Raw genomic sequence first — 16866 nt, forward strand, 5'->3', positions numbered from 1 at the left:
TCCCCCAGTGACCTCAGTGGTGGGACCAGCAGCTTTTTCTGACAAGCACAGACCCTGTTTGGCTAAAGCAGGGATTCCCTGGAAGTGCCTGTCCGAGGTGTGCGGGCATCAGGAGGCAGAGAACAGCCTGGCTGCACCGCAGAACCACGCTGCCCTGGTCCGTGGGATGCTCTCGGCCACGTCTTTAGGAAAGCACGGAAAGGGGGGGTGAAGTCTCACCAGCCTTGTCCCAGCCGTACCTGCTGGCCCAGGAAAAGCAACACTCCCTCCCCAAACCCTGCCTGCCTTGTGCTCTGCCCGGAGCCCTGTGGCACCGGCACCTGCCAGCCCCTCACCGAACCGTAGGGTGGGCGTTGGAAACAAAGCTTGGCACCGCATCTGGCGAGCTCGGGTGGTCAAAGGACTGGGAGCTAATTCCAATGAACGTTTTTAGCTGGTCTTAAATTCTTCAGTCTCCCATGAATGTATCCCAAAATCGAGGTGTGTTCTTTTTGCAAACGACTTAAGGAGCACGTGTGTCCATCCCCTGCTGCTGCCCCCGGACCCTTCGCTGCAGCGGTGCTGTCCGTAATCCCACGTTGCTGTTCCTTCCCCCCTACCTGGGAATTTCTTGCCTATGGATGTTGCACTTGTCACCAGTTAAAATACCGGGTCAAACTGATTTCCCAGCTCTTCTGAAACGTCAGGTGGAGACGTCACCTCCCTTTGCTGGTGACAGATCGATAATGTATCTCCGAGAGCCGTTTGCCAGCAGCTTTGCACCCCCTTCCCAGTGCCAGCATCCGAGCGCCGGAGCCGCCTTCTCCCCCTGGCAAGGTGTTTGGGCACCGTAACCGAATCGCTGCTCAGCCTCTGCGATTGTACGGCTTAGAAAGATCAAAGTGAGGCGTTTTTCCCCACACCTCGGATAACTTTCATGTTTCTTTTCCCAGTCCTCTCAGATGTCGTAATAACTTTTCAAAATTCAAAACTCCAGATGCTGTTTTCCAGCGCGGGTCTCACCTCTGCCGAATGCCGCAACACGGTCTCCATGCTGACCCTTCGCCGCCTTCGCCTCCGCCTGGCACACACATCTGGGGGGGTCACCCACACCACCGCCTGGCACACACACCTGAGGGGGTCACCCACACCACCACCTTGCACACACATCTGGGGGGGTCACCCACACCACCGCCTGGCACACACACCTGGGGGGGTCACCCACACCACCGCCTGGCACACACATCTGGGGGGGTCACCCACACCACCGCCTGGCACACACATCTGGGGGGGGGTCACCTACACCACCGGCTTGCACACACATCTCGGGGGGGTTCCTTGCCCATCTGTGACCCCCTGGCTGTGATTCTAGCTCTCGGCCGTCCTTCGTCTAACGAAGCTCTAACGAGCCTCCAACGCGCGTTTTGGGGTTTGCACAACAACTCCACCTGTGCAGACCCTCGGCAGGGGCCTGGACCCTCCTGCGCTCCCCCCGGTGCCGGCTGTGCCCCGATGGCTGGCTCCTGCAGCGCGGGGAAGGCAGCGCCTGAGGACAGCTCCGTTGGATCCGTTCATGCCAGTTTAGGCGCCACAGAAGAACAAGGTCCTACAGTGCCGGAAAATGGCGGATTGCTTCAGAAACCCTTCTGCAAGTTGATGGAAAACCCACAGTCCCTCTTTAAGAAGGTGTAAATCCAAAATACCCAATGAGTGGACTTTAACCAACCTAAAAGAGAGACCTGGGGTTTTGTCATCGTTTTCTTTGATTCTAGGGAGAAATCTCGCGCTTTCACTACAGAAGTAGGCAGAGGAGCTGTTGCCAGGCTGGACATCGCAGACCCCAGCCAGTGCCCAGGGGCTGCCGGGGCCTCAGGGGACTCTGCTCCAACCGCCCGCTCGGAACCTCACAGTCCTTCAGCAGATCGGGACCAGGCGTCCCCCAAAGCAAAGCAGCCGCCCTACGCGCTTCCGGACAGACCCCGGCTCCGGTGCGCGTGGCGCGGGAACCTATCCAGGGTCAATGGGTTTTATCCAAAGTCACCGAGAGGAAACCTGCAGGGGTGGCAGGAGCTCATGCCTCCGGCGCTGGAAGCCGTGCCACTGGTGCTGCTGGCAGTGCCCCTGGGCCAGCGGGACCAGCCGCGCCTCGTCCCGCCTGAAAGGCGCTTCGGGTATAAGGAAAATCAGAGAAAATGCGTAAATGAGCTTTCCCGAGTGTGGAATTAAAGTCTGCAGAAGGAAAACACAAGCTCGGAAGAAGAAACTCCGGCAGGTTAATGGGCTTCATAGCTTCATAGATTCATAGATTTCTAGGTTGGAAAAGACCTTAGAGATCATCCAGTCCAACCGTCCCTAATCCCCATTAAACCATATTCTCAAGTAGATCATCCACCCTATTCTTAAACACATCCAGGGATGGGGACTCAACCACCTCCCTGGGCAGCCTATTCCAGTGGCTGACAACCCTTTCAGAGAAGAAATACTTCCTAACATCCAACCTGAATCTGCCCTGACTAAGCTTGTACCCATTTCCTCTTGTTCTATCACCCATCACTAATGTAAAGAGCCCTTCCCCTACCTCCCCATCATCTTTTCTCAAGTATTTGTAGGCTGTAATCAAGGCTTCTCAGGGAACGAGACGGAGTCCAGGGCTCCCCGGGTTCGGAGTGCGAAGAGCAGGACAGCGTTCTCCCGGTGGGGACGCAGCACTGGGGGGAGCTGCCATCGCCGCGGCGGGGGGGGCAGTCACTCTGCTTCGCCGGGCAGTGGCTCAGAGGTTGGTTCCCGGGGGCTCTGTGGATGCCCCTGCACCGGGATGCAGCTCAGATGCCCCGAGGCAGGGGCAGTCGGTTTTGGTGGCTGCCGGGGTGGCACACGCTCCGCCAGCCACGCATCCGACGGGGATCTCTGTGATGGGTGATGGCTGGAAGTGGTTTTTGCAAAATCTGCCAATCCCCAGAGGAGGGATCTGGCCTGGCACTAATCCTGACCCCGTGCAAAGGCTTTAACACCGGTGCCACAGGGGCACAGACCAGGAGTTGGGATGTCAGCGGTGCAGCTGGGGACACAAAGAGTTTATCCGGGTTCAGGACATGAAAGGAAAAGTCCCCGCAGAGGGCTGCCAGCCGCAGGGGCACCCCCTGGCACCCAGCAATCCACCGAGCCACCGACATTTGAGCACGGGAGCACATTGTGGGACAGCACCACCGTACACGTGCCACCTTCTCACACCCAGTCACGGCCGACGTCGTGTAAAATGGGTCAGCCCTTCCCAGTCTCTGGTGCAGAGCTCGAGTGTGGAGCCCTCGTGTGTCGCATCGCTCCTTTGGGAAATGCTGGCAGCTCCTCTGCAGGCAAGTTCCCACGGGACAGGTACCAAGGAGAGGGGGAAGCCCGGACCATGACGTGCACCACCCGCCTGTTGGCACTTGCAGACAGCAAAGCCCAGAGACCACTCGGTGTCTGAGCAGAAAAAGCGCTGAGCCGGGGAGGAACACAGGGAAAATGGAAGTTGCACTTCCCCGTCCCTCGTGCGGGTTACACCAGGAGAGCGAGCAGGGCAGAGCGCCGCGCAGGGCAGAACCTCTCTCAGAAGGGGAATTGAGGGTGTCCCAAAACCGCCGGACTTCCCCTCTATGGAAGCGTTTCATCACAGCGATACCAAAACCACCCGGAGCCGCAGGGATGGCGGCAGCATCTCCCCCACTGCTTCGGCGCAGCGGCTGCGTGGGCATCCGGCGTGGTGGTGCCCGTGCAGCACGTTTCGGTGCCAGCTGACTTCCAAGGGAGAGGGGCCGCGGGCTCTCCTGAAACCTGTGGGCAGGAACCCAACATCTGCGACTGCCCGAGCACTGGGAGTACGGTTCGATGCTCAAACTTCCAACCCAGCCGAGGAAAAGTTTTTCCAGTGACACCGTAACTGTGGCTGGAGTTGTCTGTTGAGGGAACGGTCTCGGTCGTCTTCCTTCGGCCTCACCGACACCGCAGCGAGGGGGGCTCAGGCGCAGGCACGGCGCCATGTCCCACGGGAACGCGGTGTCCGTGCCGGTCCCACCGGCAGGCTCTGACCGTGCGAGACACGCCACCCCTGAGGCCACCTACAGGACCCAGGATGTCGAGGTGCTGCAAAACACCGGCGAGGCCACACTGGCCACAGGAGCACAAAGGAGACCATCCCTGCCAGGCCAGTGGGCACTGCCCACGGCCCGCGGCTCGGCTGGACCGGGGCCGGCTGCGAGGGGCCGAGCGTCCAGCAGCCGGTGAAGATGATGAAGCCGGGCGGGATTCCCCCATCTCACAGGTTAACCCAACATGGGCCGAACCGCCGGCGGGGCTGCAGGAGCTGCGGAGGGATGCGTCGCCAGGAGAGCAGCCCCGGCCCCTCGCTCAGGGCACCGCCAGCCGGGGCCGCGGGGACTCATCCCAGCCGGCTCCGGGTGCCTGCAGAGGGGACGGCTGTGCTGGTGACGCCTCCTGCACCTCTGGCAGAGGGTGCATCCGTGCGGCAGCGGAGACGGGGAGAACCTCACACGGAGCGCGGCAGCCCCGAGGGAGAAGCCGGAGTCGGCCAACGCTCCTGAAGCCAAACCAAGTCAGGGCGGCGAAGGCTGAGCAGGGACCTGCTGCCGGAGCTCCGTGGGGGGCAGGAATCACCCCACCTCAGCAGGCTGCGGCAGCCCCCACCCAGGGCAGGGAGGGGGCACCGGCCCCCACCGAGCCCCCAGCCCCACCAGCAGGAGGGGAAGGGGAGTCGGGAGCGCCCATCGCCCACCCGAGCAGAGGGCACCCACCTGAGCCAACACGGTGCCGGGGGAACAGCGGCAGTTTGGGCTGGCAAACCCCCCATGAGACCTCAGTGCTCCAATGCGGGGGGGCCGCAGGAGCAGAACCCCTCCACAGACGGTGGGGAAGGACCGAGGGATGGCAGGATCGGTGTTCAATCACACCCAGCGACAGCCCATCACCGGAACCGCGGCACACGGCGGGCATCCCGTGCAAAGTGTGCGGCTAAGCCGAGGGCATCAGCCTGTCCATGGGGGCGTGGGTACCACAGATCCGGGGCTGACCTGCTCATTTCAGCATCCCTTTAAAACACGACAAAAATGGGAAATTGCGTGCGAAGGCGGAGCCGGGAGGGCAGGTGTGATGAGTGGGGCTGGAGAAGACAGGGGGCAGTGAGTGGCTCCTGCCCGACGCCGGGTCCCCTGGCACTGCCACAGGCCCTACGGACACAGACCTTGTGGGGATGGGGTGGTGCAGCGGGGGGTCCCGTGGCAGTGGGGAGAGGCAGCCGTGTCCCAGGGTGTCTGCCGTGTGGGAGCAGGAATAGCAGCAGGAGCAGGAACAGGAGCAGGAGCAGGAGCAGGAATGGGAGCAGGAGCAGGAGTGGGAACAGGAGCAGCGGTGTGAACAGGAGCAGGAGCAGCAGCCAGAACAGGAGCGGGAGCAGGAGCGGGAACAGGAGCAGGAGCAGGAACAGGAGCGGGAACAGGAGCAGGAGCGGGAGCAGGAGTGGGAGCAGGACCAGGAGCAGGAGCGGGAGCAGGAGCGGGAACAGGAGCGGGAACAGGACCAGGAGCAGGAGCGGGAGCAGAGCCGGAGTGGGAACAGTAGCAGGAGCGGGAACAGGACTGGGAGCAGGAGCAGGAGCGGGAGCAGGGCCACTGCAGCTATGGGACACCCCAGCACAGCAGTTCCCACCGGAGCAGGAACCCCAAAGCCGGTGACAGCAACCGGGGGAGCCCCGCTACCGAGCTGTGTCCGGATCCCAGCGCTCTCGCCTGCCGCTCCTCCCTTTCCATTCCCACAGGGCGTTGTGACCCTTAGTGCACGAGAGGAGAGCTGATCCCGATCCATCTTCTGAATCCTGTCCGGCAGGACATCTCCTGCGAGGGATCATGAAATACCACCGGTAAAACCAGCGGATTTTGCAGAGCAGGAGCGGACAAACGGCACCGAGAGAGCGGGCGCACGCCCAGCTCCAGCCAACGTGGCGAGCCGGTCCCGCTCCCATCGCGCGTAAATCGTCCAAAACAACCATCTCCCTGGAAATAAAAACCGTCGCCCCAAGCGGGAGAAACGACGTCTTTGCTCTAGGAAGGAAAACATCCCAGCAGGGCTCGGAGCTCGCGCGGTAACCGCAGGTGGTGCGGAACTGGGCAGAGGGGCCGGCGCGGGCGCTGTGGGATCAGGGCAGGGTGCGGGGAAGGGGTGCGGGCGCAGACCGTGGATCTTTCTTCCAGCCACGGCACCAGCGCGATCCGCACGGACACACCACCTCCGGCGCCGGCGGAGACGCTCCGAAGGATGCGGAGGCTGCACAGAAGGGACGAGCTGCACCATGGAGCTGGAAAGGGATTTCCAGCTCGTGACTGCAGGATTCCGCCGTGCCTGCGCAGCTCGTCGGGAAGGTTCGAGAAGCGGCAGTTACGGCAGGCGAGCGCATCCAGGGGAGCAAACACCGAGTTCCGAGGGTCCCTCCTCTCCGAAGCACACGGAGAACTGCCGGCTGCTGTGGAAACGGCGCAAACGCAAACACGGAGCAGGATGTATTTTTAGTGGTGGTTTAGGGAGGTTTGCTGTCGGAACAGCCTCCACGCACGCAAACCCAAACGGAGCTTTTCTGGAAGGCTGGATTTGGCTGAACAACAGTTCAAAATGCCGCCTCGGAGCAGGAACACCGGCCAGGCTGCCCCGGCCCCAGCTCCATGGTCCTTCAACGTTCCGCCGCCTCCCGCGGCCCCGCAGCTCCCCTGTGCCCAGGGCACTGTCTGTCCTTGTCACCACATCCTGCTGCTCTGCCACCATCTGTGGCATCCCAGGATGACGTCAAGGGCACAGTCATAGAATCATGGAATCCCAGACCGGTTTGGGCTGGGAGGGACCTCAAAGACCATCCAGTTCCAACCCCCTGCCATGGGCAGGGACACCCTCCACTACACCAGGTTGCCCAAAGCCCCATCCAGCCTGGCCTGGAACACTGCCAGGGATGGGGCAGCCACAGCTTCTCTGGGCAACCTGTGCCAGTGCCTCACCACCCTCAGAGGGAAGAATTTCTTCCTCAGATCCCATCGAAATCTCCCCTCTTTCAGTTCAAAGCCATTGCCCCGTGTCCTGTCACTACAGACCCTTGTCCAAAGCCCCTCTCCAGCTTTCCTGTAGCCCCTTTAGGCACTGGAAGGTGCTGGAAGGTCTCCCCGGAGCCTTCTCTTCTCCAGGCTGAACAGCCCCAACTCTCTCAGACTCTCTGAGTCCCCACTGCCCAGGACCAGGGGCCTCTACCCAGGACCTCTAACAGAAGAAAAGCATCGAGGATACGTGTCAGGGCTGCAACACCCCATTTTTGTGAAACAGGACCTCTCCCCCGCACGCCTCCCTGAGCAGCTTTGCCTGGAGCTGATGGGAAAAGGCCGTGTGAAAACCCACAGGAATTGCACGACACGAACAGCTCAGCCCGTGGCTGTCGCCGAACTCACCCGCTCGTCTCCCACCTTCTCTGTCCCGCCTCAGCCGAGACAAACGGATCTGCATACACGCACCAATGTCGAAAATAAACTTGTAAGACACTTTACTTTTTGTAAAAGAATGAAAAAGAAGTCGGCACTTCCCAACGGCGCTGGGAAGGGCTGCAAAAGGCCGGTTTGTCCATCGCCCTGTCCCAGGCCAGGCTCCGGTACTGACTGGGTTCCCGGGAATATTAACCCGCCCTTATGCACCGCCAGCGACGGAGATCCGGCACCTTTTGCTCTGTTCGGCGCTCGGGCATTCTTAGGGAATTGTCAAACCTTGAGTTCCCTTTCTGGAGCTTCAGCAGTTGATTCCTTTTCCTTTCTAAAGTATTCCCTCCCTCTTCTCACCAGTTTTCTCCTCATTTCAGCCCATGCAAACTCACGGCGACCGTGTCCTTTCCCAGGCGGGACGCAGGGCACGGGGACAGGGCAAGGCACGGGGGGCCACTGGGATGGAGCATCCCCTGGCCCAAGCCTGCGCAGGGATCGGGGGGACTCCACCACCAGCAACCCCTGCGGAGCGGGACCCCCCACCCCCCTCCACCGCCCCAGGCCACGGTGCAGCCGGGGCAGCGACGGCACCAGTTCCCACAGCGCTGCCGGCGCTGGGAATTCAGAGCCCAAAGTTACCGCAAAGGCAGAGCGAGGCGCGGAGAGAGGAGCCCACGTTAACGGCAGGCAAACAGATGGAGCTGGGGCTGCTCACGGATAAGGAGGAAAAAAACCGTGAGAGAACTTCCCTGTGCCGGGAGGCCGCGTCGCACGACTGCGGAACAGGAGAAGTGGGGGAGGAAGGCGAGAGCTCGCGGGGAAGATGAGCCCGGGGCTTTCTGCAGTAAAAACGTGCTCGAGGATGGTCGGAGGGACGTTTGCCGTGGACAGCGGCCACGGGGAAATGGAAACCCTTCCGTAGGGCGGATGTCACACCCAGAACCCCAACTTTCTCGGCTCAGCGGCGCTCTCCATCTGCAGCGCTTCCATCTGACGCTGCCGCTCACGAGTGCCTCAAACCGGCACCGCTGCCAAGAGGAGCGATGACAACCTCCTTCTCCTCCTCCTCCTCCTCCTCCTCCTGCTCCCGCTGCCGCTCACACCCCCAGACCAGCCGCTCCAGCACCTCGGACCAAACAGGCTGGAAACCGCCCCTGCAGAAGGAAAGGGTCGGCGACAGCTCGGCCAGCACCAGACCCGGCACATCGCGTGGCCACTGCTGGCGCAGGGAGGTTGCCCACCTGCCTGCCCCACGGGCACACACCGACACCAGACAGTGACACGGCGACCGTGGGCCAGCAGGACGGGCTACACCACCCCAGAGCTCCCGGAGAGGTCATGCAGAAGGGATGGGAGCAGGGAACTCCACTGACGGGGGGGAGGGGATGGGCGAGGGGACGGAGCGGCACACGGCCCTTCCAGGGGCCCAGGCTGGAGCGAAAGGAGACAGAGATGGACAGAAGTAGCCGGCTGCAGACCCCCCAGGGCTGGAGGGCAGCACCCTGCAGCGGAGGGGACGGGAGGGCAAAGACCCGGGGCTGAGCTCGGATGGGCGTCCCAGCCCCACTGCAGTGGGTGCGGGTCCCTGGTGGGCTCATCAGCTCCTTGGGGCACTCAGGACCCCAAAGTGCTTAATCACACTCGCCGGTAAAAACTGGTGCTTTGTTTCAGTGAGGCCAAGTGCAAGGTCCTGCACGTGGGTCAGGGCAATCCCAAGCACAAGTCCAGGCTGGTGGAGAATGGATGGAGAGCAGCCCTGAGGAGAAGGACTTGGGGGTGTTGGTTGATGAGAAGCTCACCATGAGCCGGCACCGTGCGCTGGCAGCCCAGAAAGCCAACCGTGTCCTGGGCTGCACCCAGAGCAGCGTGGGCAGCAGGGCGAGGGAGGGGATTCTGCCCCTCTGCTCTGCTCTCGGGAGACCCCCCTGCAGTGCTGCCTTCAGCTCTGAGGTCCCCAACAGCAGGAGGCCATGGAGCTGCTGGAGCGGGGCCAGAGGAGGCCACGGAGATGATGGGAGGGCTGGAGCACCTCTGCTATGGAGATGGGCTGGGAGAGTTGGGGCTGTTCAGCCTGGAGAAGAGAAGGCTCTGGGGAGACCTTCCAGCACCTCCCAGTGCCTAAAGGGGCTACAGGAAAGCTGGAGAGGGGCTTTGGACAAGGGTGTGTAGTGACAGGACATGGGGCGATGACTTTGAACTGGAAGAGGGGAGATTTCGATGGGATCTGAGGAAGAAATTCTTTCCTCTGAGGGTGGTGAGGCACTGGCACAGGTTGCCCAGAGAAGCTGTGGGCACCCTGGCTGAGGCACGGGTGGTTGGACAGGTCCTGCCCACGCAGGGAGTGCCATGGGGGCATCCTGCGGCGCACAGCTGGTCATGGGGCAGAGTGCCCGGCCCCTGCCAGCGCCCCACAGCTGGACCCTCCCCGTGGGGTCAGGGTCCCTCTGCCACCCCTCTCTTTGGTGAGAGACCACCGGCCCACGGGAGGTGAACTGCGCCATCAGCCGCGCGGGTGACCAAAAGCAGCCAAAAACGGCACCGTGGCAAACTGAACCCTCCGGCACCGCGGAGGCACCGCCGCAGGGGCACGGGGCCAGCCAGCCCCAGCAGGGAGGCAGGGCGGCCGAGCAGGAGGGAGGGAGCTGGCGCAGCCCCGCAGCGCGGCGGGGGATGCAGGGAGGAACACGGAGGCATCCTTCGGAAAGGTGGGATTGTGAGTAAAGGAGGAAGCGGAGCGGACGGCAAAGCCTGGCAGATCCAACGCGTAAACACAACGCGGCAGTGAGTCCGCTCTGAGGAACAACCAACAGAGAGATCAGAGCCAGCAATAAATCCTTCTTCAGCCGCGTCGGGAGCCAGACACCTTCCAGAAGCCTGCGGTGCCAACGGATGCCCGGGCACGACAGGTAAACTGAGAGGACGGGGCTGCTGCCGAGGAGCTAAATCAGCTTTTTGCGTTGGTATTTAGTGGGAAGAAAGGGGTGGGGGTTCCCCTGCAGGGACCCCGCTCTGCTGGGGCGCAGCAGAGGATCGGGTCGGAATGGCAGCGGCCGCAGACACCGGAGGAGCAGCGCAGATGGGATGGCAGGACCCCGCGGTGCACGACCCCACTCATTGGGATCCTCTGCTGGCAGCTGCCTCGATGCCGGGGGGCAGCTGGGTGGTGGCGGGTCCCGGAGCGATGCCATCTGCAAAGGGCTCTGGGGAGCTCCTGGGAAATCCTGTAAGTCCAGCAGCTGCAAGGACCAAACGAGCAGGAGCTGCGGCGAGTCGAGCTGCTGCAGGCTGCGAGTACGATCCACGTGGGAATGACGGGGACGGCCGTCGCGCAGAGTCCTGACCTTGCAGAGAGCTCGGAGGAGAGAACAGAGGGATCGTGCGCGGGTAAGAGGGTCGACGGGTGAAACCTGCTCTGATTCCCCAAGGGATTTCAGGAAAGCAGGCAGCCGTGGGACAAGCAGGGCGGCCACGGGGTAGGCAGCCAGCTTGCCAGCAGACTGGATGCGTGTGGCGAGCATGGACCTCGGCTCTTGCCATGGAGGAGGTCGCTGGTGCAGCCCTGCGCGGGTCTGGGCTCTTCGGCACGTTCCCAGCCCCGGGACAGGGGTCACGGCACCCTTCGGGGTGCCAGCTGCCCAGGGTGCTGCCCACCCTGCTGGCCCCGAGACCCCCTTGCACCCGTGGCAGCCCTGCTCCGGAGGGGACGGGCAGTGTTCTGGCTCTGGGCTGACCTCCCCCCAAACGTGGCACACGGAGAACCCCCGGGTGCCGGGACCTGCCACCTGCGAGCCGCTCTGCCCCGTCCGCCGGGAGCGGAGGGCAGCGCGGCGGGCAGGATGGGCTCCGAGAGGGAAGCAGGAAGGGGAGCGGGAGGCGCCGCTCACGCACTGGCACCGGCACACGCCGCCGCACCGCGAGGCGAGGGGCCAGCGACCGCGGAGTGGCTGCCATGTCTCGCCCCGGTGCTGTGCCGCCGGGCTCTGCGCCGTCACCCTGCCCTACCCCACACCTGGTCGGAGACACACGTGATGCAACAGCGAGCAGTTTTGGCCCGAGATCCATTTCCATCGCACGTATCCAGGCAAACGGCACGAAGCCGCGGCGGAGGTGGGCTCCCACGGCACGGGGCAGAATGGGCCGATCCCTGAGGGGCACAGGGAGCCCGGGCAGGGAGGGGGTGATCTTGCTGGAGCACTCCAGAACTGGGCATCGCTCTACATTGCTGATGTTTTGGAAGGATCCTGAAAAACCATTGAGGCTCTGGGAAGACCCACGCAGGAGGACTGGAGGCTGGAGCGGGCGCGTTCCGGCAGAGGATTTTAGGAGCACAAACTGTTCGGCTCAGCCAGAGGACTGAGGGGGAACTCGGTTACGCTGCAGAAGCACTTCCACAGGGAAATACCAAACGGCTCGTCGATCCAGCCAGGAAAGATATAAAAAGACTCAATCTCTGGAAGCTGAAGCCAGACAAATCCACATTGAAAATCAGACACAGAATTTTCTCGGAGAGGGCGATTAACCACCGGATAAAACGCTTAAATCTGAACAGCCGTAACCACTCCAATGGTTTTGTTCAGACATGGCTTATTCCCGACATCCTGGAAGTTACCAACTGCTTCCCACACGGCACGTGTCTGTCTTAAACCTGCTGCTTCTTTCGCGTCCTGCCTGCAGCGCTCTTGCAGCCCTGGGATCGCCTCTCCCAGTTTTGCAGGAGCCTCTTCTCCAGCCCCGCAGACTTTGCCGTTCCTCCCGCGGGTCTCCAAAGCCGCATCCTTCACCTGAGCCAAAATCCGTCCCCTTCCTCCCCGTGACGTGAGCATCAAGTTTAAGTGACCCTTCCCACCTTCCCAATCCCAGAGACTCTTCCCGGTCGCGCACCGGGGCCTGACTCACTCTGCATCGCCCTCCCTCTCCGTACAGCCGCTTTCCGACAGCTCCTGCTCGACGCTCCTTGACTCTTCCCAGCTGACCCCTACGCCCTGCCGGCTCCGCACAGTCCCTGTCCATCTAAAATCTTCATTCCAAAATCCGTTGTGCCACAGGACCTCCAAGTAAAGGCTTCACCTTTGGAAGGATTAAACGGAATGACCAAGATGATGAGATTTTTTAATCAGTATTTGTTATCCTTGCTCCCTTTTTCCCTTCGGACCACGTTCGAGCTTGTGTTGTGTCGCACGAGGGAAGGGAATGTGCCCCCGTGAGCTCTGGGATCCCGGGCTCCTGCGTCCCGGAGACGGACCTTTGGTCACCACCCCCCACTAACTGCAGCTTATTGAAATAATTTATTAGCAGCTGATAAGGAATTCTAATTCTTCCGTGTGTTTTTTCTCCTCTTCCTCAGCGGGTGCTGCTGCCCTCAGAGCTTTCCCTTTTCTTTAGGATTGACTCGGCTCAGAGTAACGAGTCCTGCTCCTTCCCGGTGCCAGGGCACGTCCCCACCCCTGTCCCCCTGATGTCCATTACTGCTCCCTGCCCGTTCCACCACCGGAGCAGGGACTCCGGCTGCCGGCAGTGGTAACTGGTGGCTCTGTGGCCACTGGAGGTCCAGGGCCACCTGATGACCGCCGTGACTGTGACCGGCAGGTCTGCAGCGCCGCTTCCTCCGAGCACAGGTTACTGTGCGGGGCAAAAATCAGGGAAGAGTTTTCATCGCTTGGGTGCTGGTACCCAGGCAGCCTCCCTCTCCAACCGTCTGTGCCCGGCTGCCTCCCTCCCTCCGGGTGAGACTCCGGCCAGCACCAAGGTCCCCTCCGCAGCCACCCAGCCTCACCCCTTGCTCCTGCCCCAGGATGCCCCCGGGCACAGACCCGGGCTCTGCCCAGCACTTTCCGCACCAGCCCCAGTGACCCAGGGAGGGGGCAGCTCTTCCCCGCCGGCTCCTCACCCCTGCCCCTGCCCCACGCTCACGGCTCAGCGCACCCACCACCCCACGGCACCTCGGGGCAGGGATCCTGCCTGCCCGCATCTCCCTACCCACCCAGCAGCCTGAGCGCCCCAGGCAGATGGGGCAGCACGACCTGCTCTGCACCCATGGGTGCTGCCCACCTCTGCCGCGGGACTCCCAGCTCGGCCGGTGGCTGCCCACTCGCTCCGGCTCCCCTGCAGCAGTCTCAGGGGCCCTGCCTGGCCCTTCCCCGCAGGGATGGCGCTGTGCCACAGGGATGTGGGGCGCAGGGGCGGCTCTCGGGTTCTTGGCGCAGACCCCCCCGCTCCTGCCAGGCACGGGGCATTTCACGGCCCGGTTCTCCGCAGGCTCATCCCCACCGAGGGACGCGGGGCAGCACCCCCAGTTCCCCCACTCCCACCCTGCCACTGGTTTTCCTGGCCCAGCTGCTTTCCCACAACACATCTCCGGGTCTTCGACTGGGACTGGCGCCTCTCACTGCCGGTGGGAGCGTGGGAAGCGTTTTCGCCTGCAGAGCCGGTCACCGCTCCGGTGGCTCCGCTGCCACGGGCACCAAGCCGTGCCGCAGGCCTGGCGATGCTGAGCCGAAGGGGCTCCTCGGGCCCACCGGGATGGCAGCCCACGGATGAGGGGTGCTGCCTGGTGCCCCCGCGCTGCTGCGGGCAGAGCAGAGCGCAGCCAGCGCCCAGCACAGCCCCGGAGCTGGGAAAGTGGCAGACGAGGATCCGTGCGAAATGGCCGAACCCGCAACTTTCGGCACACGTTACGCCAGGGACCGCGTCTCTCCTCCGCCAGAGAGGCGGGCTGCCAGGAGCGGCGGGCGAGCGAGCCAGCGCCAGCCCATTTGGGAATCCTGCTCCGTGCCAGCTCCGCGTTGGCAGCGCCTTCCTGGCTCCCGGGGCTGACCGCGGGTCACCAAGGGCATCGCTCCCCGCGGCGGCAGGGCAGAACTACAACTCCCGGCGTGCCCCGCGCCCCCGCGCCTGCGCAGAGCGGGACTCCCCGGTGTGCCCCGCGCATGCGCACAGCGGGACTACAGCCCCCGGCGTGCCTTGCGGCGCGGCGGAAGCGGCGCGATGGCGGCAGGTGAGGGGTCCGGCGCGGCCGCGGCTCCGGTGACGGGCGGCCCGGCGGGCTGACGGCCCCGCTCTGTGCCCGCAGGTCGGTAGCCGCTGCCGCCGCCATGGCGCTGATCGAGGGCGTGGGCGACGAGGTGACCGTGCTGTTCGCGCTGCTGCTGGCCGCCGCCGTGCTGGGGCTGGCCTGGGCCTCCACCCGCGCCCCCGAGCCTGCCGCGCCGCCCCGCGCCGCCGCCCCGCCGCCCGAGGAGGGCCCGAGCGCCGCGCCGAGCCCCGCCGAGCACAAGGCTGCGGGCGCGGCGGCCGGAGCGGGCCCCGACGGGGCGGGTGAGGCGGCGGCGGCCGGGGAGGGGGGGCCGCGGCCCCGGGCCGGCCCCGCGGCCGCGCAGAGCGCCCCCGGGGCCGGGGCCGGGGCCGGAGCCGGAGCCGGCCCCGCCGAGCCCACCATGGTGCTGCGGCTGAAGTTCCTGAACGACACGGAGCGCCTGGCCCGGGTGCGCCCCGGGGACACCGTCGGCGCCCTGAAGAGGTGAGCGGCGCGGCGGGCACCGGCCCTCTCGGCAGCTGCCGCTCTTGTCCGGGTGCAGGTGCCCGCGGTGCCCGTGCCCGGCCCTGGTGGGGCCGGCGGGCAGCCCGTCCTGGCGGGCACTGTGGCTTCTGGTAGTGCCCGGGGCGGCCGATGGCGAGGGGCGGGTGGGCACAGAGGTGCAGGCACAGAGGGGCGGGCGCGGAGAGGTGGGTGGGTGGTCGAGGCAGAGCGGGCACGGAAGTGGGGGCACAGAGAGGTGGGTGGGTGGTCGGGGCAGAGCGGGCACGGAAGTGGGGGCACAGAGAGGTGGGTGGGTGGTCGGGGCAGAGCGGGCACAAAGGAGCATGCACAGAGGGGCGGGCACGGCGGGGTGGGCACAGAGGGGTGAGCATGGAGGACCAGGCACAGAGGTGTGGGTGGGTGGGACGGAGCGGGCACGGAGGTGTGGGTGGGCACAGAGGTGCAGGTGGTCGGGCAGGTGTATTCGCAGCCCGCTCCAGGGGGAGCGGCCGGCAGGCACCGTGCCCTGGCGGCAGCATGACGTGTCCCTCCTTGCCCCCCGCCGCAGGGCCCACTTCCCCGGGCAGGAGCAGCAGGTGCGGCTGATCTACCAGGGCCAGCTGCTGCGCGACGATGCCCAGAGCCTGGCTGCCCTGCACCTGGCACCCAACAGCGTCCTGCACTGCCACGTCTGCCAGCACGGCCCGGCGCCTGCACCCACCAGCCCCCGTGCCTCCGCCGACCCGGTGCACGCCGCCCTCAACGTGGGCAGCCTGGTGCTGCCGCTCTTCGTGCTGCTGCTGGCCGTGCTCTGGTACTGCCAGCTGCAGTACCGCCACGTCTTCACCGCCACCGCCACCACCTTCCTCGCCGGCCTCACCCTCCTCTTCAGCGTCATGGCCTTCGCCATGTACCGCCGGTAGCCGGCCCCGTGCCCGCGGGCACCGCCGTGCCACCCAGAATAAACTCGGTCCCGGCTGGAGCCCGCCTGCCGCACCTGAACCGGGGGGGCTGCGCCACGGGTAGCGTCCCGCGGGAGCTGTGGGCGCAGCTAGGGGAGCTGGTGCCTGGGCAGGAGGCGGGCAGCCTGCCCGCACGCCATGCCCGGGGGGCTCCAGGCTGCCCGCACGCCGTGCCCGGGGGGCTCCGGGCTGCCCACACGCCGTGCCCCCGGGGGCTCCAGGGCGGGAGTGGGGTCCCGGTTCCCCCCATCCGTGCATGGAGCGACCGCCCGGCCCCGGGGTGCCACCCCTGTGCCCCGCCCCGATGGCGGGGCGCCGGTGCCGCCGCTCGGTAACGATTAAAGAGGAAGAACTTGAACGGTGGCGGCGTCCCGGCTGGGCGGGGGGCGGGGCTACCGGGGCGGGGGGCGGGGCTTCCCCGGCGGCGCGCTCCCAGCGGGAGGGCGCGGGCATCGCCCCGCCCCCTCGCACGGCGCTCGCTCATTGGAGGGGCGGGAGCCCGCGCGCCAGGCCCCGCCCCTCCCCGCTCGGCCCACACTTCCGGGGGCTGGGCCGTGGCCTCCCTCGGCGCTGCGGGGGCTGTCGGGAAGATGGCGGACTCGGCGGCCGGGCGGCGCTGAGCGGCCGGGGCGGCGGCGGGTCCCAGCGCGGCCGGGAGCGCCATGTAGGGCCGGGCCGGGCACCGAGCGGCTCGTCCGGGGCGGAGGGGCGGGGATGGGGCGGGGGGCTGCGGGGAGGGGGCCCGGCCTGGCTCGGCCCGAGGGTCCCGGTGCCGGGCGGGGAGCGGTCGGGGCGGGTTGGCCGGTACCGGCACAGGGGGGGGGAGATCGGGGCGGGCCTGGGTGCCGGTGCGAGCTGGGGGTCCCGGGGCAAGGGATGTCCGCCCCCCGGGGGGCCCCGGGAGCGGGGA

The 16866-nt window shown here is 65.1% G+C and overlaps 1 protein-coding gene across 2 annotated transcripts; it reads left to right on the top strand.

Moving 5' to 3' along the window:
* The first annotated feature begins 14569 nt into the window (after positions 1 to 14569).
* Positions 14570 to 15917, top strand: TMUB1 (transmembrane and ubiquitin like domain containing 1). 2 transcript variants are annotated; one of them, XM_086630902.1, is made up of 3 exons: positions 14570 to 14855; positions 14892 to 14994; positions 15563 to 15917. In XM_086630902.1, the coding sequence occupies exons 1-3, from the start codon at positions 14570 to 14572 to the stop codon at positions 15915 to 15917; spliced, it is 744 nt and encodes a 247-aa protein (XP_086487028.1). The 2 variants fall into 2 exon arrangements, with proteins under 2 accessions (XP_086487028.1, XP_086487027.1); XM_086630901.1 differs by having other exon boundaries at positions 14570 to 14994.
* Positions 15918 to 16866: the final 949 nt, after the last annotated feature.

The sequence above is a fragment of the Tauraco erythrolophus genome, unplaced genomic scaffold (assembly GCF_009769465.1).
Source record: "Tauraco erythrolophus isolate bTauEry1 unplaced genomic scaffold, bTauEry1.pri scaffold_58_arrow_ctg1, whole genome shotgun sequence".
Classification (NCBI taxonomy): domain Eukaryota; kingdom Metazoa; phylum Chordata; class Aves; order Musophagiformes; family Musophagidae; genus Tauraco; species Tauraco erythrolophus.

Bases quoted from the DNA above. Each gene is read 5' to 3' on its own strand.
- TMUB1 (XM_086630901.1), top strand. From the start codon at position 14,570: ATGGCGCTGATCGAGGGCGTGGGCGACGAGGTGACCGTGCTGTTCGCG. The intron at 14,995-15,562 runs GTGAGCGGCGCG...CCCCCGCCGCAG, and splicing joins ACCGTCGGCGCCCTGAAGAG to GGCCCACTTCCCCGGGCAGG.